Consider the following 24,973-nt stretch of genomic DNA (forward strand, 5'->3'; position numbering starts at 1 on the left):
TAGGCAGGGGTATATCAACTCCACCCCCACTGGCCTTTGTACGGAAGACAGAGAATGAAGAATATTTGGTTATATTCTGCCTCCGACACGCACCCGAGACAGGTATCATCCTCGCGGCTGCACCCCTGAGCCATATATCATCTGCCTGGCGACGATCTGGTTGGCGGTTCAGGAACGGCTTTGATATCACGGCTTCTCGAAGGCGCTGCTTAGCCTAAGGTTCGGGAGCGAGAGAGCCAGCGGGCCAGGGGAATTCTATCCGCTTCCTCGTGGCGGGCGCAGCCCTCCACATGCCATCGACGGGGGTGTCCGCTATTATTAATAGTAATGGTGACGAGGAGAAGGGAGCACAAGGGGGATGCCCAGGCTCTCCCTCTCCATCCAGCTATTTCTCGGCTTTCCAAAGTCAAACTCATGGTTTGGACAAATCGTAACCCATGTTGTTCGGTATTGGGCCGGCATGGATTCCTAATGGTGGAGCGCTAAGATACCTCTCACATTCATGCTTGTTGAGTTGTCCTGCATGATATCTCGTGGCAGCTCGTTAAGATGATACAAATCAAGCCATGACTCGAGCCAGCCAGCATCGGCAGTTATGCTTGACCGTTAGTTTAATATAAAGCCGGAGACAAATGAAACAACCACATGGCGGGAACGCTTCGATCCTGGGTTTTCTGCAATGTTGAGACTGGTTAGCACGATTAGGTACATACAACGCGAGCAATATTGCAACGGTAAGCCACTCAAAGCGTTCAATCCAACCTTATACTTTTGCCTGCCGGGTATTCTCCAGCCCCAACGCACGTAGACAAGGATTATACAAGCGAATCCAGCCAAATCGTGCGCGGGATCGGGATGATGACCCGTCCCCTTCTGGAGTTTGCTGCAACATGCTGCACTGCACGTACTGCGTGCATATATTCTCCACCGGACGTAGCGAGAAGCAAAGAACAGAAACCGTGGAATGGAGGGCTCCGTACGGAGCACTCTGAACAGATCTGTTGATGCCAAAATAATACGGGCACCACTTCGTAGAGGTGGCCCGTATACCACTGGTGCATTTAAGAACCCGCCGAATAAACCTTCGTATTAGGAGTGGTTTCGAGAAACAAAAATAGAAAGAAAAAAAAAAAAAATGGCCCTCCAACTATCCCGAAAGAGAAGCTTCTCGAGGAGAATTCCTGTTTTATGAGAAAGCTGCCAACTCTTCGTGATAAGCAAAAGACGCTTTTCTTAGGCTGCTGGAGATCATTTCTTGTGAGTTCTTCGGATGTTTCAGCCGCGCAAGGCTAACCTACGTGTGACATGCACAACGTTGAGCCATCCTCTTCTAGAGTAAAAACTAACGAGAGAGAAGAATCCTAAAATGTATTTGCAGAGTTCCGAGTGTGTGTTGACTAAGAGCAGTGACATATAGATATTTCGAATAAAGGTTGCCGGCATGTACTCCTGTGCATCACCCGTCAAAGTAAAGTGACGGGCATGGATGGCCATCTCAGTGAACGAGAGAGACCCCGAGCGTCATCTCCACCATGTCTTGTCCCTCATCCACTCCCCACACGGTGCAAGGAGTTATGCACGCGATAAGAGATCGTGGAATTTAGCCGTGTGATAAAAAAGGGCCGGTCAAATTATCTCTTCCGTACGCAATGTGGATAGGAAACGATATCGACATCGAAATCAGGGCTGACGCCAAAGGAGAAAGGGAAAAAAAAGAAAGAAAGAGGATTCGCTGCGGGAAACCCGGCAAGCAGAAAACACAGGGATTTATTTGCCGAAGCCAGAGTGTTGATTGATCAACCTTAACACTCGGTGTGCATGGCGAGGCGTTTTGGCGACTCTGCAAGACAAACGTCTTTCTAGCCCTTTGCGAGGCCCATGGGATCCAGGGCAGGGGTCGTTCTGGTGCGGAGGAAGTTGATGGACGATGTAAGGCAGAACTCGAAGTCAACATGGGTTGTCCCTTGGCTCGAGCGAGAAGGGAAATACGGAGAAGAAGGGAACCTAAAGCCGATTAGAGATGTGCTCTACAAGTATGCTACTTGTCTATGGCAAGCCAACCGAGGCCCCACGGGAATCAGCATATCGTTTGCTCTCGAATCAGGGTGGTCGATGTGCCTGGAGAGGATCGACTATTGGTAGACAGCGTTCCATCGTCCATCAATGCGCCAGGCCGGAACGAAATAAGATAGATTCGCCCTTCCGCCACTGTTCCTTTCCTTTCTTTTGAGGGGGGAACTGCTCCAAGGAGATCCTATCCCACGTGTCGACCTTGAATACGACCTTGTCGATATGTGTCCTGCAGTCCGCTGGCCAGGGTTGTTGTCGTATATATTTTATACTTACGTAGAATGCAACATGCTTCTGGTGTGTGCGAATCGCGCTAATCGGCCATGGATTCCCACTCTTCGAAACTGTATCGCCGTATATTTCCCCGTCCCGGCATGATCAAGCAGTATACGGAGTAGATGTATACCAGTTCGCCGTGAGTTTGCTGGGTTATAATGTCAATAACGTTTTAGCCAAAGCTTGTGGAAGGTTAGATACTCAGCGGAAGTTTCAGAGACCAGAACCGACATGTATTCCTCCTTTATTTCGTATGAGAGAATAGGCTCAATGCCTCCTGGAAACGGTGTTGGATGCCAACTGCGGACCTGGTCCACGGGCAGGAGATTGCAGCTTCGTATGATATCCCTTGAAACAAAGTGACAGGTAAGTAAAAACCATCGGGGCCTTTTGCTAGACCTGTTCCGGTATTTTCTCTCTGCTATATGCATGCTGGCGCCGACGTAGTATTTTCATTCAAGGCAAAGCTTATATGTATACGGCCCACTCCATGCATGATGAGCCTTGCAGATCAAAATTGCACTCCGCCATTGTACATGAGAATGTGGTGCCTGCTATACATGGGCGAGATATATGGCACCAGGCCGGGACGACATCAGGCTGGGGCCACGAACCTTGCTTGTTTATACTTATCCTTCTCTTGAACGCCCTTGGCGTCTGTCGTCTCGTATACTCGAAGCTCGTCGGATGCACTGGAAGATAGGATAAGAAGCCGATTGTCTCCCCGGATAAGATTTATACCCAGCAATTCCACGACAACCCAGGCCTGACCTCTGGATTTCCCATCACTCGCGGCATATCCTACCTTCTCCTCCTCCCTAGCTCAAGCAAATCTCAGCTTTCATAGTAGCCGCACCTAGAGTGTCCCTCCTCCCTTCACTAGCCGTGCACACAGTGCTTCGTTGATACCCCCCCCTTCCTCCCCCTCCAGGCCGACCAATTCTCATTTGGGTGTCAAGATGATGAAAGTAAGGGCACGAAGGCTTTGGACGAAAGAGGAGGATACCCTTCTCAGGAGAGCAGTCAATGAGAGCAGTAGGTCACGGTGATAATGACTAGCAGACGAGGCTGGAGCTGATCATATTTTCCCCAGTGGCGAGAGGCGGTGATATCAACTGGCATCGCATAGCCTCAAATATCCCAGATCGCAACAATAAGGATTGCAGAAAACGATGGGTATATATTCTAGCACCCTCGCTGAATAAGGGAGCCTGGAATAAAACAGAGGACGAGAAGTTGTTGCAAGGAATCCAAAAGCATGGTTTCCGGTAAGTGGCCTACAGCTCAGTTACCTGCCACCGATTTATGGTCTCTGCTGACACCGTGTTTCTCAGCTGGGCTCTTGTTTCACAAGTTGTCGGCTCTAGACAGCCAGATCGTATGTTGAACCTGCATGCACCGTCATGATCTGCCTTTGATGGTCGCTAACCATCTCTATTTCCACCCCGAGTAGAATGTTCGAGGCGTTGGCACGAATCGTTAAACCCAGAGATAAATAACGACAGATGGTCACTCCTAGAGGACGAGATCCTGAGAGAGGCTGTGGAAATATATGGTAGAAGATGGACCGAGATTGTGGACAGATATTTCCCTAACCGAACTCCCATTGCAGCGAAGAATAGGTACGTTCCATCTGATTGTCACGCTTTAAGCGTCCCCTCCTGAACCCATATCTCACGATCCCATCGCTGACCTGGGCGATATCGCTAGATATACGCAACGATTTGGCAGCAACAAAACCGAGGGAGCGGAGACCAAGTCTTCTGGGCGTGCGGTTAAAAGGAAGAGCCCGGTAGTGAAGCCCACAGTCAATCCGACAGAGCGTTTGGAAGAAAACCGAGCCAACTGCCAAACAATCATGCCCAAGCTGTTGTGGCATGTTCCGGATCACACTCAAAGCCAGCCAGCACGGCTCCCCGTCCCCCAGAAAACAACGGCGCCTGAACATTGGCCAACAAGTGATATCAACTCGCCGCTGGCCATTCCTTCATATCAACAAGTTCCAAGCCTCACAAGTTCACCCAGTCCTGCACCGATTCCACATACTCCTTTGACGGATTCAAGTCGAAATTGCGAGCCTCCCAGCATATCCCCATATTCCTATTACGCCGTCACATCGCCGCAGGCGGAGATGTGTGCACCTTCTTATGTAGATCCACCGCTCGATGGAACCTTTGGCTACGAGCCATGGACTTCCAACGACATGATATCTCTCCTCCACACCGGGGTAGTGGGATATCCAGATATGGGCCACAGCACCAGCGTTCCGGGAATGGAGCGACGATACGATTACATTAGATTCTCGGACCACACCACTTTATTGACATTGTAGACGTGGCTATACAAAGGTATATAGCAATGAAAAGCGCGGTTTCTTTTTCGGCGGAGCCAAGGAAATAAACGGTTCACTCACGGTTTTTGAAATGTCCCTTTTAATCAACGAAGTATGTATATAGTTAGACCAATGATCATGTAAATGTCAGATTCAGCTTTTCTGCATTGGCTCTCATTGCTCAAAAATATAGATTTTGCCCTTAGTTCTTGGCGTGGCTTTCTCGACTTGAAGCTATTGCGAAGATAGTTTATGATGAATGGGGGCTTCCCACTACCACATAATGGCTTATAAGATTGATAACCCTAAGATGGTCACGTATAGAGAGGGTATTAAAGCCGACATGTGAGGGTATCATGCAGCTAAGGACCTGGATTGATTAAATGGGGACTGAAGCAAAAGGATGCATCAGCACCAAATATTGTCACCAATAAGTTGGATTTTGCCGAGCACCCTTGGCTAGTATCACTCTTTCTGGTCGAGGAACTTGTATGGTGAATCCATAGGGGTAATATTCTTGGTGTAGAGGACTGTAGGTGAAATGAACAAATCGTTAGATTTAAATAATACATAGCTAAATTTGAATCGACCTATCTATGTTCAGATGTTGAAGGCCGTCCTCATCTTCCGTTCGCCCAGATTTCTCTAATTCCACCCATAATTCAGGGTAGGTGGCTTTAGCCCATTCTTCGGCCTGGTCTTTCCAAAATTGAGTGGGTAGAGCGTTGTAGAGGTTTCCAAGCCTATAATATACCACAAGTTAGTAGCCGTCTTATTTAGAAACTGTAAAGAAGAAACCAACTTACGTGAGGGTTGTTGGCGCTAAACCAATTTTCGATTCCATTGTTTTAATGGCCTCGGCTGCAAGCTCTAGCTCGCAATGTCCTCCCAAAGCGCCGACATAAGCATTATATACGCTCTCAGTGATTAGTATGTCCAGAGACCTCACCTTCTCCATCATTTTATTGGCCTCTACTATGCCACTGTGATATGATTCGCAGGCTCGAAAGAATACCACTAGTGTTTGCTCCGATGGGCCTTCTACAGAGTGAAGAATGTCTCTGAAAAATGCCATGGATTTGTCTGCCATCCCACATGAAGCGTAAGCAAGCATTAGACCATTGAGAACCTTTGTTTTAGGTGTGACCTCAAGATCAAGCTTTAGCATGTTGTGCACGAGATGTAGGCCGTCAGCATCAGCTGCTTCTGCAATCCCTTTGAAACATTGAGCATATGTGTGTGCCGACGGTCGGCTATCGACTTGCCCCTTTTGTCGCATATGACCAAATACAAGGCAGGCAAGGTCGGATCTCTGTCGTTTGAAGAAGGCGTTCATAATTCTCGTCCTAGCTGCAACAGATGTGGTCTGAAAAGCAAGATTCAAAAGTTCATATACTTCCCATGCGCTATCGGTTGGCTGGTCCATATCTCTGATATACTGAATAAAGCCCTTCCTGATTTTCGAAAGTTCTTCTGGGCCATATCTATCAATGATAGGTCGAAGTAAGGTAGATACTCCCTCTAAATCACCACAGTAAAGTAACGATTTGCAAAGAATGCCGAGGGTGTCAGGCTCGAAATGGCCATCCGCTTCTAGCAATCTGTCGACAAGAGAGTTCACCGTATCAAAATCAATTAATGAATATTCTGCAAGGCAGAGTTGCTTGATGAGTTTATTCAATATAAGGATATCCGATTTATCAATTTCGAGTTCTGTGTCAAGTTTTTGAAATAATGCAACGGCTTCGTTGATATCGCCAGACTCTATTTGTGAGCGCAAGGGCAATAAGTATGTTTGAGAATCAGGGGTTAGACCCCATGCTTGAGCTATTTGGGTGCCCTGTTCACCAAGGTCCGTTCTGTTGACCATGATTGCGTATTCGATGAGTGTGTTGAGGGTGTCAATAGTCATTGTTGATCGTATTTCCGGGTTTTTTGAAGCCATGTCATCCAATTGTTGGTGGATTGAATCGATAGAATCTCCTCGCGCAATGGACAAGAGGAGCAATGCATCTCTGGTCTCCGGGGTCGGGTATGCAGGGAGAGCGGTAGCGATTTGAGCAGCCCATTGCGGCTTAGAATTCCATAATGCAGCTTTGAGTACACATACGCTTGCGGTAGTTGTCGGTTGGATGGGAAGGCCATAAACAACTTCCAATGCACTAATGCAATTTTCTTCCGCCAGCAGTAAAAGTATCTCTTCCTGGCTACCCCTATCCAATGTGATGCCCCAGTTTTCCATCTGCTGGATTATCCCCGGAATCTTTGACTGCCTGCCTTCCCGGGCAAACCCTTTCATGATATTTACCCATGGTAATAGTGCGCCGCTTGAGGACACAATAGATCGCCAGCCAAGCATGAGTTGTAATGCTTCGGTGGCAGCGCCAGTGGAGGACAAAACAGCGACACAAGACTGGAGTGACTCTAAGACCCGTTGTTCGCCGAGCTCTGGAGCATTGTCAAGTCGTATACTGATCCTGTGAAAGATGCTTCTTGCGAGGTCCTGAACTAGCGGGATCGCATCTGGATAGAGCTTTGCCCTTGCGAGAGTACCTAACGTGAACTCAAAGTTTTCCAACTCCAGAAACGCACGTACGGTGCCCGTAGATTTCGGATAAGGGGTGAGCAGGAGGTGTTGGAAGGTGTGTAGAAGGAACTCGGCCTGACTCTTTGTCACCATCCCTTGGTCTAGCCGCTTGTCTATGAAGGTCATAAATCCTGACGCAAGAGCAAATTGGCTCGGAGGTCGCGACCGTTGGTGAAGGGCATGTACGAGCTCTATCATCGGCCTGGAGCCATCGTCCAAGTCCTGGCTGCGCTTCCCGCCGTCGGTTTCGGCCACCCGTCGAATGGTAGGGAAGCTAAATATATGTCTTGTCTGGATCGAGGGGATAGGACGAAAGAGATAACCACGAGTTCTCGCAGACGAGAAAGCTCGCTTGTAGCATCTCGAAGCTACCAATGGCCGACCCGCGAGAAAGCTGTTGAACATTCCGGCCATGTTACGATGCCGTGTTGATGCGAGTGTCGAGTTTCACAGCTACGACGAGTCAGAACTTCAATCAACAAGCTAGTCGCGCTGGATATACTCAACTGGATATGCATTCTACCGCCTAGAAACCATTATTCCTGTCTGGCTGTCTCAATTGAACCGCGGAAGCTCGAATTATCATGTTCATTCGTCAGAGGGTGGTGCTTTGGTGTCGGACGAAGCTTGAGAACGCGCTGATAGAAAAAAAGGGCTTGGCATCGCCGGCATGAAAACTCCAGCAACGAAAACCACGTCCAGCACAGGTTGACAACTCTCCTCCACGCCGAACACACCAGCCTTGCCATAACGCCCATCTGTACGCCTTGTTTCGCATCCTCGCTGGTGAGCTCACGATGGCCACCAAGCTGGGCTCTTGTCGCCCGTTTCTTTCGGCCCCGGCCACGCGGTTTGCTCCCTTAAATTCCTGTCGCTACAACTCGAACTTTGGAGGAACGACCTTGAACCCAGCTACAGGTATTCACACTCTCGCATACACATACATTGGAGTCGTTTCAGGTCCAATTGAATCTAACCGCATGCATTTTTAATAGACGCCAGACTTCGGGGCTTCCGCAGGAGACAGCTTCAGAGCGAGAGATTTGAGAAAGAGAGAATCCTGGACCAGAGGGCCTTCGACCTACAGAAACATCAGACCCGAGACTGGAAGGCTGGCGATGTGTACTCTCCGCGAGACCTAAGCCCAGTGGAAATGAAAAAATGGAAGAGAAGGCTACCTCCTCCAAGCGATATCTTTGACGCGCTATCACTGAACCCATTACACATGTACAAGGTATTTCTACCGCTTTCTTCTTCAATTGACTTGCTTTTTCATGTATCTCTTTTTTTACTTCTTAAACTGCTTGGACACTCCGATACTAATGTCGTCTCTAATAATAGAACTTCGCCGTGATGTCCGAATACGTGAGCGAGACGGGCCGAATCAAGCCAGCCACAGAAACCGGTCTACGACGAATTAACCAGAGGAAGCTTTCAAAGGCCATCAGGAGGGCAGTAAGATTGGGACTTATGCCGAGCGTTCACAGACACCCGGAGATTCTCATGTTGGAAAAGAAGCTCTAAGTCCTCCGGCCTCTATTCACACCCTCGGGGCGCTATTTTGGTGTTGAGACGATTACCACTGTATACTATGCGATAAACTACTTCTTACTTATCCGACTATATAAAGTTGATGATCTTACAAGTCTCGATTGCACAGTTGTCTTCAATAAGCGTGGCTGGCTGTCTTGCGCCCCTGGGCCTCATCTCATAAATGTGCTATATCTCTCTACTTAATCAGCATCAGGCCTCTATTTAGCTACCCCGCTCAAAGCCTGCCCGCCACGTCTTCAACTCCAACATTCAGCTTCATGGGATAAACACATATCTTGCGAAGGAAAGTAATATTGGTTCACCGCGATGCCCATCAAAATCGGTGCTGTGAAGCCTCCCTTGCCTTTGATCGCTATAGGAAACTAACTGGGAGGTTAGATTCCACCTGGGCGGCTTGCCCTTCTACGACCAGGGGACAACCAACTCAGCTGTCCTCCGATCCGAAAGGCGAGCGGCTAGCTTACGCGGTAAGGATGACCCTAAGCAATGAACCTCTAGGAGAGTGCAGAGATGTAGCAGTGGAATGGGAGACTGACGTTCGGTAAACATGGCAGTCCAACAAATCAATCTTTCTCCGCTCGATAGACAACCCAGCGATTTCAACGCAATATATAGACCACAAAGCCGAGACCACCGTTGCCAGGTTCTCACCTTCCGGCTACTACGTTGCTAGTGGAGACGCTGCCGGTAGCGTACGAGTATGGGACTGTGTCGGAGATGGCATAACGAAAGGAGAATACTTCATTGTGAGCGGGAGGATCAACGATCTGGCCTGGGACGGTGACTCCCAGCGGATAATCGCAGTCGGGGAGGGTAAACAAAGATTCGGGCACTGCATCACGGCGGATAGCGGTAACACCGTCGGCGAAATCACGGGCCATAGCCAGGTCATCAACTCAGTGTCAATCAGGCAGCAAAGGCCACTTCGCGCTGCAACGGCTGGAGATGATAGGACCATGGTGTTCTATCACGGTGCGCCGTTCAAATACAACACAGGAGTCCGAGACAAGCACAACAATTACATATACGGCGTTGCGTTTAGCCCGAACGGTGAGAATCTCGTTAGTGTTGGTGGTGACAGAAGGATTTGGATATACGATGGGAAAACTGGAGAAGTCAAAGGCCAGATCGGGGAAGGCGAACACAAAGGCAGCATCTTTGGGGTTTCCTGGGCTAGTGATTCTCAAAGATTTGTCACAGCCAGTGCCGATCGTACCGTTAAACTCTGGGATGCTGAGCATGGCAAAGTAGTCCAGAATTGGACTCTTGGGGAGGATGGTGCTGCTGGAGTAGCAGACCAACAAGTCGGGGTGGTATGGCCAAGTGGAAGAAGTGATGGTTTGGCCATAAGCTTGTCCCTCTCAGGGACTCTTAATTATTTGGTCGAGGGGACCGAGAAGCCAACCAAAAGGGTCGAGGGCCACCAAAAGAACATCATGACTTTATCTTCTCGTCAATCGTGCCCGAGTGAGACCTTTTGGACGGGTAGCTACGACGGCAGGGTGTGCCAGTGGGACCTATCCGAAGGAGCAGCACATACAACAAAGGGGTCTGGCCACAAGAGCTACATTGCAGGCCTAGCAGCCACAGATGAGGGAAACTCCGGACATATCTATACCGTTGGATGGGATGATACACTTAGGTCTGTTGCTTTAGGGTCTAACAGTTACACCGAACTGGAGAGAAAACTGGCCGCACAACCAAAGGGCATCGCAACAGCAGGAGATTTTATTCTGGCTGCTAACACTGATATGATAGAGATATTTCTTAAAGGGCAAATCACGGGGGAATTTAAGTCGAAACTACCGATCACTGCTGTTGCCGCTGTCGGATCAACGGTAGCTATCGGAGGCGAGGACGCCTCTATTCGAATTGGCAAAATCGATAAAAATGGCACGGGCATTGACGTTAGCATCGAAGCTAACCTGTCAAGGAACCCCATCACGGCGCTGACATTCTCATCTGATGCATCGATTTTGGCTGCTGGCGACTCAAGAGGCCGAATCATGGTCTATAAGGTCTCCGATGGCAGCATAATCACAGACCGCTGGACCGCACACACTAGCCGCGTGACATCACTCGCTTGGAACATGGAAGCCACGCATTTGGTAAGCGGATCTCTCGACACAAATATCTTCGTATGGAACCTCGCCCGCCCTGGAGATTGGCTGCAGATGAAAAATGCCCACCAGGAAGGTGTCAATGTCGTGACGTGGATAGATGATGGCTCCAGAATTGCATCCGGAGGTGCTGATGGTGCTGTGAAAACCTGGATCGTCGAGCTTGCGAAGTAAATAGATATTTAAAACACGTTTAACGAAATATACATAGCTTCTAGATATGGGACCTCCTCCGTCAACTCTAGCTCGGAACACAATAACTGCAGTCTAAAATGTGTCCGGATGCAACCAACCGTTACATTATCATCGGTTGCAAGGCTGTGAGAAGACCCTTGGGATACCACTTTGAAATGGCCGTTTGAGACAATATTTCCTTCACACCCTCCTTGATGTTCTCCCACTGGCTAGCTTAGTTAACTGCCTCCATCGGTCAGCTTGCCGTCAATCCTGCCGCTTGATTCCAGCTTGAACACATCCACGCTCGCCTTCCCCGTAAAGAAGTTTGCAGTGAATTCGCCAACATAGTTATCAAAGTTGACGTGGGCGAGCGTGTTCTTTTTACTGCCATCGGTCGAAAATTTGACACTGCTAAGGCCATGGAGAGCGTTATTGGCGTAGCGGACAGTCGCCTGAACATCCATGAGCAATAAAATTTGGTCTGTCGTGTTGAGCGTGAATGTATTTGTGTAATACTGGATAGCGGATTAGCGTCCTATAGTTAACAGGTAGTTTGATGTGAACTTTGCTTCTACTTACACTAATAGAGCCGTCGGGGGTAACAAGTTGTTCCAATGATGCACCCACTGGCTCGATGGTTCCCTTGATGCTGCCTGTGAAATTGCCTACACATTTATTTAGCATCAAATTCCATCTGCCCATGCTTGTACCTACAATAGAGATTTGGATCTCACTTACCACGGAGATTGGGAGATCGCGATGCGCCGCCCCAGATAGTCGTGGTATTGACCGGATAGCCTACGGATAGGTCTAGATGGATGAAATGTTCTATCTTTGGATTCTTGAAGACGGCGCCGGTTTTGGGCGTTTGGGGACGGGCCTCGGTGAGCGGCGTAAAAATAGCTGCATAGCTAAGAAGGGTGCATGCAAGTGAGGATAGCCTAACCATGATGGCTATATCGCGCCTGGATATGCGTTTCTATAGCGAAAGGGTATAGAGAATTTGGGAGAAATAAGAGTAAGGAAGAGAAACAAACCTATTATACTTAGGACAGGCAAGGTTATATCTGGTGAGATTCCTCATCTTTATACCCAGCCTTTCAGTATATCAATTTAGGATGGCTAGCGAACATTCAACTGTGAAAAGTGGATTTGAACCAGAATCCTACAAAGATCCTGCGACTCGTAGGGCCTGGTTAAAGAACTCTGCGGTTCGAGACCGACAGAGATCCAGCCAAAATAGGTAAAGTCATAGCTGATGCTGGTTAATTCTTCGGTATTATACGGAGGATAACTGTCAGTACATAGTTGAAAACTTTCAGCTTTAAGTGTAAACAGGGCTCAATACTTGGTTAGATGATAAATGGCTCGAAGACAATTTGATAAAGTTCAGCCTGCATAACTAAGTGAGCCGTGGAAGAGATCTTGGGATATTTTCGGGTGAGTCGGATAAGGCCATAGAGCAGAAGCTATAAAGACCAGCTCACAACAAGGCTGTGATGGAAGGGAATGCTGGGGGTATTTATAGCATAGCAGCCTTGCAGTAGTTTCATACAGCCAGCTTTATTCATTAGCATTTCAAGCAGTGAGGGAGGCTAGCGGATATATACACACGGGGGTACTCCGTACAGCCCAAATTACGATCACTTACTGAGAAAGTAAGATGACACCTGTAAAATTATGGATGGTTGATGGCTTTTTTACTGCAGGTTGGAGGACTCGCCATTCCATGGTGCACTTTTTTCATCCGCCTCATCTGCTCTACTTAACTAGCTAAAGCCTGGATATCTGGAGTCATTGACTCGACATAACTACCCGTTGCAGTGTTGGAACTAATTATCGCCTTGTGCGTATAAAATTTCTTGTCGTCTTGAAACCTTCCATCTAGTTACTGCTCGTGATATCAAGTTTTTCCGCTCCGTTGAATCTTATCTCAACAGTGAGCCCAAGGCTACTATAAGGTATATCCGCAGCCTACCAGGCGCTTACTCAATTAAATTCTCTAATTTGATAGAATCTGGCAGGAAGAGCTGCCCCTCAAAGTCCTCATATTACTAGGGGGCATTGATAAATGCAGCGAGAGTGAGGCCGGAGTATCTGCCACTCCGTTGGGCCGTAACAGACCAGGCAGACTCCGGTCAGCCGGTGTGAGTAATGTCAGTACTGTAGGGATTACCTCTAATGGCATCGATTTTGATTTTGATTCACACTCTATCGCAGTGCTAGATAAAGTGGTTGCTTATAGCTAAACTATTTGACGCTTTGTCTGTCTTAGTTTATGAGTGAAGATTCGAGCACGGAAATCAATTTGAAATGATATATCTAGCGCCTCTACAGCTATACTCTCGAGTCTCACAATTTCAGAACCACTCGCCTTGGTAGAATATCATACAATAAAAGTCGTAAATATCTGCAGGCTAAAGATTATTCCTTCCACAGGGGAAAATAAGCTTGCAGTTGATGTTATGTTAATTTAAGCTTAGTAGTTCGTTAGTTATACAGAGTATAACTCAACTAGTTAAGCTTAACTCTCAGTTAACTTGGCGGATTTCGGCAGGAATGCAGCCAAGTCTTTATGACGATGCAGGATATGGAAGACAAAAGCAAATATTAACGGCTCGACTAACTAGTTATCTGAGGTTCAGCTTTACAGAGTAGCTTTATCTCAACAGTCATACGGCACCAACACAACGGCCGTGGCCCTTTGTATCCATAACCAAATTATTAACACTAGAACCAGAATACTTGCAAATAATTCTTCCTCCATTATCGCCATCTTCTGGGTCGAGTTTCCTAGAGCTTGACCTCATGGCAACAATATCAAGAACGAGTTTACCTATAACGATGTGTAACTCATAATATATAACGTAATGGCAAAAAACATTGAGTGTTGAAGCACCTTAGGAAATTCAAGGAGGCTATAACTAATGATTAAGTAGCTACGAAGAATTCATTAATTTGAGAAAATATAATAAAAGCTGTATAGGAAGCATTATCAATTAGGGTAGGATCTTTTGTTTATCAACGTGCAAATTGCTTCATTGCTTCATTATTTCTACATTTGTCTCCGAATCCATCAAAGCGATGGCCTAGTACCCCCTTAGATCAGTGCCTGAATGATACCCAATGGTCATTTACAAGTATGTAGTCCAGCTCACATATCCCATTCTATAATCAAGCCAGCCAGACGTTATCACCCACTACAAAACCCTACTCCTCTTCTAAACAAGCACATACGACCACAGGAAGTGGAAAACAGAGCTTCCCGTCCGCTCAGCTGTGCTTAAGCCACTTGCCGGTCGGTTAGTAGTTGGGTGGGTGACCACCAGCGAATCCCGACTGTCGTATGTTTTTTTTTGTCTTCCTTTGTCTATCTCTCGATAGACAGAAATGCGCCAGGCAGATATATTTTTGCAGCAACTAATATGCATGTGTGGATTGCTAGATGTTATCCGATAGTTGTCCAGTGCCAAGCCGGGGGTACGCTCTTCCATACACATCTGTCGAGGGCCCTTGTCTAGTTCGGATGCTGAAACAGGGGCTGAAGGGCCAAAAGCAAAGCATCCTGGAGCAACATAGATGAAATTATTCTACAGGCTACTCCGTACTCTCTCGTGCCAATGCTCAAAGTCTTCGAGTACTGAATAATATCATACGGAGTACATCGTCTTGATTAGTAAATGAAAACATGAGAGCAACTTGCGCCCTCACATTCCCGCAGCGGCCTCCAAGCATAATCACGACACATATACAGGCGACAATATATATCCACTATCATCAAGCGTTTATGCAAAAGGGCCTGTCCAAAGTATACTAAACATATCGGTGGCGTCCTTGCAGATTGTCAGCGGCAAGATATAGTTAACTAGTTAACTAGTCAATGGATATAAAAAGCTTGGTTACTTTCTTATCTAGAGGAGACAATGCTCACGGGCGTAAAGAGCCGTACTCGTATGACTGTCTAGCACACATAGATATTGTTGAACTGCTCCTCAAGAGCCTATATGAATCAATTGTTTCCTGATATTACAACCATAATATCATGGATCATCTAGCCTAACATATGAGTTATAATTTACCTTTTACTTGAAATTTCAGCGTTTGTTTCAAGGACCTGATAAATATAAGCCGAAGGTTAGAACTACGACTAGTTCTATGTTCTTGCTACAACTTGGCCCTTGGGATTGATTGCTCACTTAGCTCTATAGTTAAGGAAGGTAAGTCAGTGGTTATGTATGACATATTCTTGCAAATTGAAGGAATCTCCATTGGTCCGGGATATAATGGATCTAGGGCAGAGAATGGTTGCTGGAATATAGCCTAGGGAAGGGCCGAATACGGATACTGTGGATATAAGGCTAGGATCACTGACAGCTAAGCAAATGCTAGTTGTTCCCATGGGCCAAGCGACCTGGATTTTGATGCTTGATCAACGTGGCAAGGGCAGAATGTTGTTGCCTGGATATAATAGAGAGTGCTGGGTGATGTTTAAGTCCGGGAAGACTGATATCTTAAAGTCCGACTGCCAGATCTCGATAGAGTTGTGAATGGGATAGGTATAAAATTCACCTATTAGGTCCGTCGATGGGAGAAGGCTTTTGCAGTTACTAGGATGTCAACGCCCAGCTCCCAGGTTAATGGGAAGCGGGCTGTCCCTCATAAAATATTAAGGAAAGCAAATAATTCTCAGGTGACCAGAGCCTAGAAGAAGTCTGGCAAGGCCAGGTCCATTCCAAACAGTGGCTATAGCAGCCTCGATATTTATAGGAGGGCTGGGAGGATTCGTGGAATGGGACGCCCTCCACGACATACGTGTTGACAAGCTTCTGAGCGCCGTGGGGCCATTCCTGTGAACCGTCGTAACGGGTTCGCGGGAGATAAACCGATCGATCATCATCGATCATCATCGATCATCATCGCGTGCAAGAACCCTGACTGAGTTCATGTTGATCTTGCTGATCAGGTTGATCAGGTTGATCAACGTCCGTGATCTCCAGGGTATACAACGTCCCTCCAGATATAAATGAGGATGGGAAAGCTCGCTGCTAGTAGCGTTTTATTAGCGCTGGTCTGAGACGTAGGCGACTCTGTGGGTGGGTGACCTGGGTTCCGGGTCGCGTAAGGTGGGAGGAGGAGAGTGTTTTGGCCACTGGTTTTTGCGATCGGATGAGTTTAGGGACATATTTGATACTGGTGGCTTGGAGGTCAGCTTGCGTTTTGAAAGGAGTAAATAGAAGCTGAATATGTAGAAAGTGTTGTTGGTGAGTGCAATTCCTGTAATGCCATAAGCCAAGTAAATGCCCGGGGCAATCTAATCCAGTGGCATAATATAATTTATAGTTTCGCTTTATTGCAGGACCGAGGGCTGTAAGTTAGTGTATCATTCTTCAGCTTGCTCATAATTTCCTCATAAAGGGTTTCTCGACAGATTTCTCCGGTTACGGCGGTGCTCATATTAACATCTCTAGATATCAACTACGTTTATTGCAGATAAGAATGCGGGGAAGTTATACATCCTGTAGTTATCAATAATAAATTGCAGAGTTACTTGCCAAGTTCGCCACCGCTTTGTTTACCGATAATGTAACTATTCATAAAAAGTACTGTGGCTGGCGACGGGAAACAAGGGGGGGTGTCCGGTGAGCATGGCGGCTTTGGGCCGTTTTTTTTTTCTTTTTTTTTGTATACGAGAATCGAGGGAGCGATGCGGAGGATATCCGAGTTTGTGCCTGCCCAGAGGCTCCTTGGAACGGCGGTCGAATTCTGGAAGGAAGCCATGGCCTTCTTTCGTTCATGAGGGAAGCTTAGCGTGCCTGGTAGGCATGCTTATCGGTGTTCTATCACCCACACTAAATTCTTATATCTCCCGCCGTTGAAATGTTCAGCATTTTTGCTGAATGCAGAAGATGCATTCTGTAGTCGGTAGTGGTTCCAAGATGGGGCGAAGGTAGCAAATGCCAGAAACTCCTCAGGCAACCCGGGATAGCATTTCAAAGAAGCTGGCGTACGGAGTATTGACAGTTGGCAGAAACTAGTTGTGTTTGGGAAATGCGGAGCACTAGGGAATGAGCTGAGAAACAATATCCGGGTGGTGCTATCATATTCCTGCCGCCAATATGTCCCGTCTCCGTATCTGCCTGAAATGATCGTCATGTCAGGGCTATCGTCGCCCGGGGTTTGAAAATCAGCTTTTTATATTTACCGACCAGTCATCCAGGGGTAGAGTGGCGTCATGTTGATTAACAGCGCTCTAGCTTTCTGCACGTTCACACGTTCACACGTTCACACGGCGCCAAACCCGGTAGCTTGATGGAGGATATTCTATTTCGGGACTTCCACGGGTAAGTAAAGGAGTGCTGCGAGGCGTGAAGCATGAACGAAAGATTAAGGGTAAACAGGCTGCATGGTAACGCATCCCCCGGATTCCAAGAATAAGTCGGGTGTTTCCGAATGCTTAGCCCGGATAATGTTTGTCACTACCTTCCGTTTTGGTCGACAGTGATGCTTAACAGCCCTCCTCTCGAAGAATGTAGCCACTGAGAGAGGGATAGGGGGGGATATATTTCATGCAGTGTGCGGAAAACACCCCAACTTCCCGCGGCAGGCATAGCATGAGGCCAAGGGTTCGGAAATTGATATAAACCCGAGAGAAAGCGGAGTGTGATTAAATTAAGCAACATGCAATATAAGATAAACTGCGTCGACCCCCCTTCCAGGCCTATAATAGTTCACCGGCCCTGCCGTCTGAGAGCCCCAAAATAAATAGATGAAGTAGATGAAGTATAGTTGATAGGGTTGCAACCGGAATAGGATGGGCCGTTCCCCCTCGAAGCATCATATCTTCCACCATCCGTCATAGTTTCTAGACGCGGTCTAGAAGATTTAGAGTCTCGTATCAGCTAGCCCTGACACCTCTGTGGGGTGAAGACCGAGCAGGGATAACTGCGATGACAGGCCGATGGCTGCATGTCTGCATGTTTGACAAGCCGGGCTGACCTGAACTCCGCGATATCCCCAGAGTGTTCGCCACGAACTGCTGCTGAGATATCTGGATATGCATGTCACCCCGCATCACCCCGCAGAATACTTAACTTTGCCCTGACGCTATCCTGCGATGCGATGGCAATATAAGACTTTTTTTCGCTCGTGAACTGTATATATGGCCGAGGTAGAGAGTAGCCCTGCCGCGGCCGTGGGTCGATCCCCGGACATGGGGGTCGGTAACCCCCAGTCGGCCTTCCCGGCCATACAGAGGACTCCGTAATCTGTAGTTATGCATCGTTAATCATATCAAAAGCTGGAGGATGTCTATCCGCTGGTGGACGTTGTGGATGTTGTGGGTGGTTGGCGGGCGTTGGTGAGACGCTGGTGGGATTTATAATAGCCTTCTCACCTCGGCGGCGCTAAAGCCAGCAAAAACGCACTTTCAGGACCCTGTCCTCCGCCTGGCGTGTGATCATCCCGTCACTGGGGATGGCCCTTTTTCCTCTGGCAAACTGAAGATGGCGATGAACCTCATGCTTGCCCGAGTCCAGCCGTGGTAGGATCACGATCGATGTAAGGGACACCCTGTCCGAGGTCTCATCCATCCAACGCTTATTTCTCAACCTTCCCTGGATGCTACTCAGGAAAACTGGCACCGGTCACGGCAATTGAGTACAGTATCGGACAGGCCACCTGATCGGTTTTGCTGCTTTTTTTTTTTTCACAGCTCGCGGAGATGGACTGGCGAGACCGCTTTGAAGCTACACCAGCTGGATTGTGATCGAGTCCCGGGCTCAGAGAACCACGGCTGAGAGACGCGCCCGTCGAGCTCGCGGTGTGGGAGTACGGAGAATGCACATCACGGCATGACCCGGATCTGCTGAAAGCTCTAGCGCAGGAATATCCCGTATAAGATGTTTCTGCTTGGCAGACAGAATAGTTTAATGAGGTTTGACACGGGCCGAGATGACTAGGGGACGTGTTCAGCAGCCGCCCAGCGAGCCAGCAGCCAGACGGCCAGACAGTCGGACAGCACATTCAAGCAGCCTGAGAAATGCTTGCATGCCTCACGAGACTCCAAGAGAGCAAGGGAGGGGATGGGGAAACTCATCCAAGGGTCCGAATGATAAGACTTTTGGGATTGGCATTGACATGGGGGGATGATTCTTCTATATAAACCGTGAAGAATGTCCAGAAAGATGTCCCAGAAAGAGTCAAGCAGAGCTCCTCAGACGAACAGTGTTCTCTGATCCATCCACCCTTCCATCTTTTTTCTTCTTGTCTGTGAATCGGGTATTCCCCAAAGACATACCATGCACGGACTTTTGCTTGCCGGGCTTCTGGCCCTGCCCGTCAATGTTCTCGCACACCCTGCTGAGCAGCAAACCAGCTCTGTGCTGAGCCGCCGTGGCGTCGACATCGACTCCTTCCGTCTCCCATTGAAGGCCAAGTACATGGACAGTGAGGCCACCGCCGAGAAGATTCAAGCTCTCTCCTTCTCCAAGGACGACGACTACGTCTCGACCGCTACCAAGCTTGTGAAGAGCACTCTTCCAAAGTCCACCTTCCGCGTGGTTGATGACCATTATATTGGTACCAACGGAATTGGCCACGTTCACTTCCGCCAGACTGCTCACGGTCTTGATATTGACAACGCTGATTTCAATGTCAACGTAAGTTATTATATTACCATTATTATTATTATTATTATTATTATTTTTATTTTGCCTGCTTCGAACCAGTTTGACTGATATCCTTTCTTAGATTGACCGCGATGGCAAAGTCTTCTCCTTCGGAAACTCCTTCTTTACTGGAGAGATCCCCAAGGAGAACCCCATGGTCAAGCGTGCCTTCTCTGACCCTGTTAAGGCTTTGAAGGGTGCCGTCAAGGCTCTTAGCCTTCCAGTTAAGTCTGAGAATGCTAAGGCTAAGGCTGCCCAGGGCAAGGAGTCCTTTGAGTTCCAAGGAACTTCCGGAGCTCTCTCTACCCCCAAGGCTAAGCTCGTCTATCTTCAGAAGGAAGATGGAAGCCTAGCTCTTACCTGGAGAGTTGAGACTGATGTTGGTGACAACTGGCTTTTGTCCTATGTTGATGCCAATGATAGCGAGAAGGTCCACAACGTTGTCGACTACGTTGCCTCCGCTGAGTTCTCGGTCTTGTACGTATCTAATAACCGTTTGTCTCTAACTGAGGCTATGCTGACATGGACTACAGTGCCTGGGGTCTCAACGATCCTACCGAGGGTGCCCCCACCACCATCCGTGACCCATGGGACACCGCTTCCTCTCCATTCACCTGGCACTCTGATGGTACCAACAAGTACCCAACCACCCGTGGTAACAACGCCATTGCCCAGGACAACCCAACCGGTGGCAGCGGATACCTCAACAACTACCGCCCACAGAGCGCAAACCTCATCTTCAAGTACCCCTACAGCAGCACTATGACCCCCCCATCTTCATACAAGGACTTCTCCATCACCCAGCTCTTCTACACCACCAACAAGTTCCACGACCTTCTCTACTCTTTCGGCTTTAACGAGGCCGCTGGAAATTTCCAGGTTAACAACGGCAACAAGGGCGGTAGGGGTAACGATTTCGCCATCGTCAATGCTCAGGACGGCTCTGGCACCAACAATGCCAACTTTGCTACTCCTCCAGACGGCTCCCCCGGCCGTATGAGAATGTACAACTGGACTACTGCCCGCCCCAACCGTGACGGTTGCCTCGAAGCCGGCATCGTCATCCACGAATACGCCCACGGTCGTAAGTATCCCGAAACCCCAACATCTTATCCCCAAAATAGCTTCCTCCCCCTAGCCTTTTACAAAGTTAACATCGCTGTCTTATAGTTTCCAACCGTCTCTGTGGTGGTCCCGCCAACAGTTCTTGCTTGAACGCTCTCGAGTCCGGTGGTATGGGTGAGGGCTGGGGTGATTTCTACGCCACCGCCATCCGTCTAAAGTCCAGGGATACCCACAGCACCAACTACTCTATGGGTGCTTGGGCTGCTAACACCCCCAATGGTATCCGTCGATACCTATACTCCACCAGCTTGCAAACTAACCCCTACACGTACACCTCTGTCAACGGCATGAGGGAGGTTCACGGCATTGGTACCGTTTGGGCCACCATGCTCTATGAAGTTATGTGGGCTCTGATTGATGCCCATGGTGGCACCTGGAGCGCCACCCCAGTCTTCCAAAATGGCGTCCCAACTGACGGCCGTCATCTTGCTATGAAGCTCGTCATGGATGGAATGGCCATGTAAGTTTATTCCCTATCCACAATTCCAAAGCAACGAACTAATATGTCTATTTATAGCATGCCATGCAACCCCAACTTCGTCCAGGCTCGTGACGCCATCATCGATGCTGACCGTGCCGCCACGAACGGTGCCAACAAGTGTACCATCTGGAAGGCCTTCGCCAAGCGTGGCCTCGGCACCGGCGCCAAATACGGCACCACCCGTACTGGCAGCAACCAAATTCCTTCTGGTTGTTAAGCGCATTGTTTCTTCCATGTATATAGTTAGTAGGAAGGAGACTGTACATAGCTCTCAATTCAAATTTCCATTGAATTTCCAATATTATCTCTGTGATTTACGAGAAAGTGACGTGAGTCGTGGGCCCATTCCTCTTTAATTAAAGCAAGTACAGTCGAGTGCCATCAAATCGAGTTATTGAGAGGAATTAGATTGCGGTAATACCAAAAGCCTAGTCCAACTCGGCTAGGTGCAATGCATGTGGGCTATCACAGGGTATTAAGAGTTAGCTGCTTAACCCAAGTTGTTGACCAGCCTGGTGGCCGGTGGATGTTATCTTGCTCTCCCTCTTATGACAATCTACGAAATTTATACCAAGGCGATACGAACAAGTAGAAAGAGTAGAGGGGCCTTATCAAATGAGAAGCTTCACATCTCATTACTCCGAATTGTCATTGATGAGTTCCCGCTTAGTCTATCGCTCCATTCCTCCATTCAGTTCTTCCTAGAATCCAACTCTCCACTACCTCTAAATCATGGGGCACATCTTCGATCATATAGCATGACTTTATGATAGGTTTATAGTAGACGGTGGTCTGTAAGCGCCTGTACTCCCCGCCTGAGAATCTCTGTCTTCGAAAAATCGAATATCACGGTTTTTGCTCTTGTTGACGTGGTCTGGATCAGAGATTTTGACCCCGGCGATATGTCCCGCAGCAGCGCAAGCCTGGCTAAGCCCTAGGGTCTTCTAGCCCGCCAGGGATGATGTTGCTCGTAATCAAACGAGCATTGCATGCGCGAGGGAAGTCCAACGTGCTGTGTTGGAGGTGAGGCCATCTGGAATAGGTTCATCATGTAGTAGTAGCCATGCGCTGGCCAAAGGGAATTAAATGGTGGTCCATTTTCGTCATTTGGCCTCATGCTCCTCTAGCTTGGGATGCCGTTTGAGATATCACTTGGTTTATTGTCCGATGAGACGCCGTTGTAATCGAATTTTGCCCTTCCGTATGCTAGATTTGAGAACGAGCACCTGCCGAAGAGTATTCTCTCACGAGGTCTTCCAGGAAGATACCTGGTTATATATTATAACTTGGATAAGCTTAGCCCTTAACAGTCCTCATTTGTTTGTGCAGTACATGGCTCAGAGCTGCTAAGACATCAAAAATCAGCGCCTAAGCACAGCCGTGGGTCTGCCTCGGTGCGATTTCCATATGTGATCCCTATTGTCGTTGTCTTCTCTATTCCTTCTCCTCTATCCATCCTATGGTCATGCTGGTGGGTTCCCTCCTGCAGGGTATAGGCTTCGCCAACGTGGCGGGTGCTGTCGCCAGAGCCGTTACTCTCCAGAAGCTGGGAATCGCCTATCCTTTCAAACTGTCTACTGTGGCCATAGCTAGACTGGTGAGAGTGGATAATATTTGATCTCTTTATCGAGCTTCCCTTTTGCCTATTGCCAGATGCTCTGTTCGGTGTTATGATCGGCCTCAACGTCGGGATGGAGGTCGCGATGATGACAAGATATGCCTCCAATGTCCACCAGATCGCAAGCTGCGCCATGGCGTACGTAATATCTGCTTTCGCCGTGATCGCTCTTAATTGGACTGTTTTGACAATTGACGCTATCATCGCACTGGAGTTTCATTCGCCGATTAGTTAACTGGTTAGCGCCGAGCAAGCCTTTCTTCGTCAAAATGAAACAATGATACCTACAAGATACCTAGGCCCATCAAGCATGACAGCGATACTTTCTTCTTCCACTCCATGTTCAGATTCCAGAACATGCTAGCCGGGAAGGCAGCAAGGGCAAGGTCAACGACGGAACACACAGCTTCGATTTGGGGTCAGTCAGCATCCAGCGAATGAAATAAAGGGGCACGAAAAACCCTACCACCCTGGAAGTAGCCAGTGTTTTGCTGCACAGTAGGTGGCCAACAGCTGCCTGGAACACTGTTATTCCAGAACTTGCTTATCGGCCTACATTGGGAGAAGCTGACAATCACGGTCGCGACGTCCACCACAAATTGAATCCATATGAGGCTCCACAGCACGCGACTTCGCCATCGAATAGGGGGGAGAAGGCTCAGCAGTAAGGATGCATAAGCTATCCGGCCGATGCAGGGCGACATAATGGAAAAGAACTCGCAGAGATATACCCATTTAACCGAGTGCATGACCTCTTCCCCGGACAATGCTGCCATATGGGTTCCCAGCCCCCAGTGCGTAGATATCGTCAGGAAGATGGAATTCCCTATTCCGAGAGCCTTGTTCGGTCAGCCATAAACTTGATCTTCCCAAAGGCCATGGCGTATCTGGACTCACGAGTGCAACGAAAATGAGAGCATCGTCAATTGTGAATCTCCCTATGATTTTCCACCGGACATAATACCTAGTAGCAACAATGAGAGTAGCGAGGCCAGCGAATACCCAAGCAACTACTAAGACGGTCATCCCTAGGGATTCTAACCCAGACATGGCCATCGTGGATGGTTAGCTGACTTATCGAAAAGGCGAAAGTGACTTCTCGAACGAATTCAGTGGTTCCGGGGTAGGATGGTAAAATGGCCTGGCTGGCTGGCTCTGTCCTGGTGATTTTTATGAAGGAAGAGGGCCCCATATAACTATTATAGTCTTCACATGGCTGCATTTCAGATGAGGCTGGTGCACCTGCAAAGCGGGCATCATATGCTTCCGCTCCCGAAAGGCACCATATGCAAAGAGACAGTGTCGGTCGGATGGAGTAAGCTTACATCCTCAAATAGCTATCCATGTCGATGCTCGGATTCCACCGCTCAGTGGCCTGACGATCCAGCCAGGGTAGGCAGTACGTGCCCGTATATGCTTTTTTTTAGGTCATGTAAGATATTGTAGCATCGCTCCCTTTGATAAAGCTAGGGAGTGATAGCCCTTTGAAAGGTTAAGTCAAGCTAGACACTGATATAGATGTACAGCTCTAATTATAACTGTGAAAAATGGTGTTAGTCCGTTTAATTGTACGAGAAGTTGCTTTCCAGATTAGGAGAAAGAAGATTTCGCGACAGTAAGATACACCGTAGTTATATATTTCAGCAGGATTTGGCCAAGGAATAGACAATCAGATCCTTGCATAAGCTGCATGCATGGAGTGCATGATCGCTGGCTGGACAACGCTGGTCCTCGACTCTCTAACTGGTCTACGGCAATGGATTCCCACAATGGTGGCGGCATGAGCCAGATCTGCCGTAAAAAGAAACGCGAAATTTACGGAGCCTTCCGGGGTGTCTATTACCAGTACGTAAAATAGAACTGTTGGACAATGACCTCCATGTGCATAATGTTATGCTAGGGTTGCGGGCAAACACCCCCTCAAATCAAAGCTATCAGCGACCCCTACTCCATCACCATCACGGGAA

General features: G+C 48.2%; 4 protein-coding genes and 1 non-coding gene across 5 annotated transcripts; 3 read left to right on the plus strand and 2 right to left on the minus strand.

The window, feature by feature from the left end:
• Positions 1 to 5,252: 5,252 nt before the first annotated feature.
• GIQ15_03579 (complex I intermediate-associated protein) lies at positions 5,253 to 7,679 on the minus strand (the record flags this gene model as incomplete). Its single annotated transcript, XM_033550996.1, has 2 exons — positions 5,253 to 5,421; positions 5,485 to 7,679. The coding sequence occupies 2 exons, from the start codon at positions 7,677 to 7,679 to the stop codon at positions 5,253 to 5,255; spliced, it is 2,364 nt and encodes a 787-aa protein (XP_033408157.1).
• A 383-nt stretch (positions 7,680 to 8,062) lies between these two features.
• Positions 8,063 to 11,113, plus strand: GIQ15_03580 (uncharacterized protein; the record flags this gene model as incomplete). The annotated part of the gene is made up of 5 exons (XM_033550997.1): positions 8,063 to 8,183; positions 8,261 to 8,499; positions 8,607 to 8,720; positions 9,178 to 9,286; positions 9,435 to 11,113. The coding sequence occupies 5 exons, from the start codon at positions 8,063 to 8,065 to the stop codon at positions 11,111 to 11,113; spliced, it is 2,262 nt and encodes a 753-aa protein (XP_033408158.1).
• Positions 11,114 to 11,352: 239 nt separating this feature from the next.
• Positions 11,353 to 12,065, minus strand: GIQ15_03581 (uncharacterized protein; the record flags this gene model as incomplete). The annotated part of the gene is made up of 3 exons (XM_033550998.1): positions 11,353 to 11,631; positions 11,696 to 11,781; positions 11,855 to 12,065. 3 exons carry the CDS (start codon positions 12,063 to 12,065, stop codon positions 11,353 to 11,355), a joined length of 576 nt encoding a protein of 191 aa, XP_033408159.1.
• A 2,286-nt stretch (positions 12,066 to 14,351) lies between these two features.
• On the plus strand, positions 14,352 to 14,467 carry GIQ15_r0018. The gene has a single exon (XR_004500587.1). It is a non-coding gene; the product is annotated as a 5S ribosomal RNA (ribosomal RNA).
• Positions 14,468 to 19,413: 4,946 nt separating this feature from the next.
• GIQ15_03582 (extracellular elastinolytic metalloproteinase) lies at positions 19,414 to 21,605 on the plus strand (the record flags this gene model as incomplete). The annotated part of the gene is made up of 5 exons (XM_033550999.1): positions 19,414 to 19,767; positions 19,865 to 20,259; positions 20,316 to 20,866; positions 20,953 to 21,367; positions 21,425 to 21,605. The coding sequence occupies 5 exons, from the start codon at positions 19,414 to 19,416 to the stop codon at positions 21,603 to 21,605; spliced, it is 1,896 nt and encodes a 631-aa protein (XP_033408160.1).
• Between the last annotated feature and the right edge of the window lie 3,368 nt (positions 21,606 to 24,973).

Source organism: Arthroderma uncinatum, assembly GCF_011692745.1.
Source record: "Arthroderma uncinatum strain CBS 119779 chromosome Unknown scaffold2, whole genome shotgun sequence".
Lineage (NCBI taxonomy): Eukaryota > Fungi > Ascomycota > Eurotiomycetes > Onygenales > Arthrodermataceae > Arthroderma > Arthroderma uncinatum.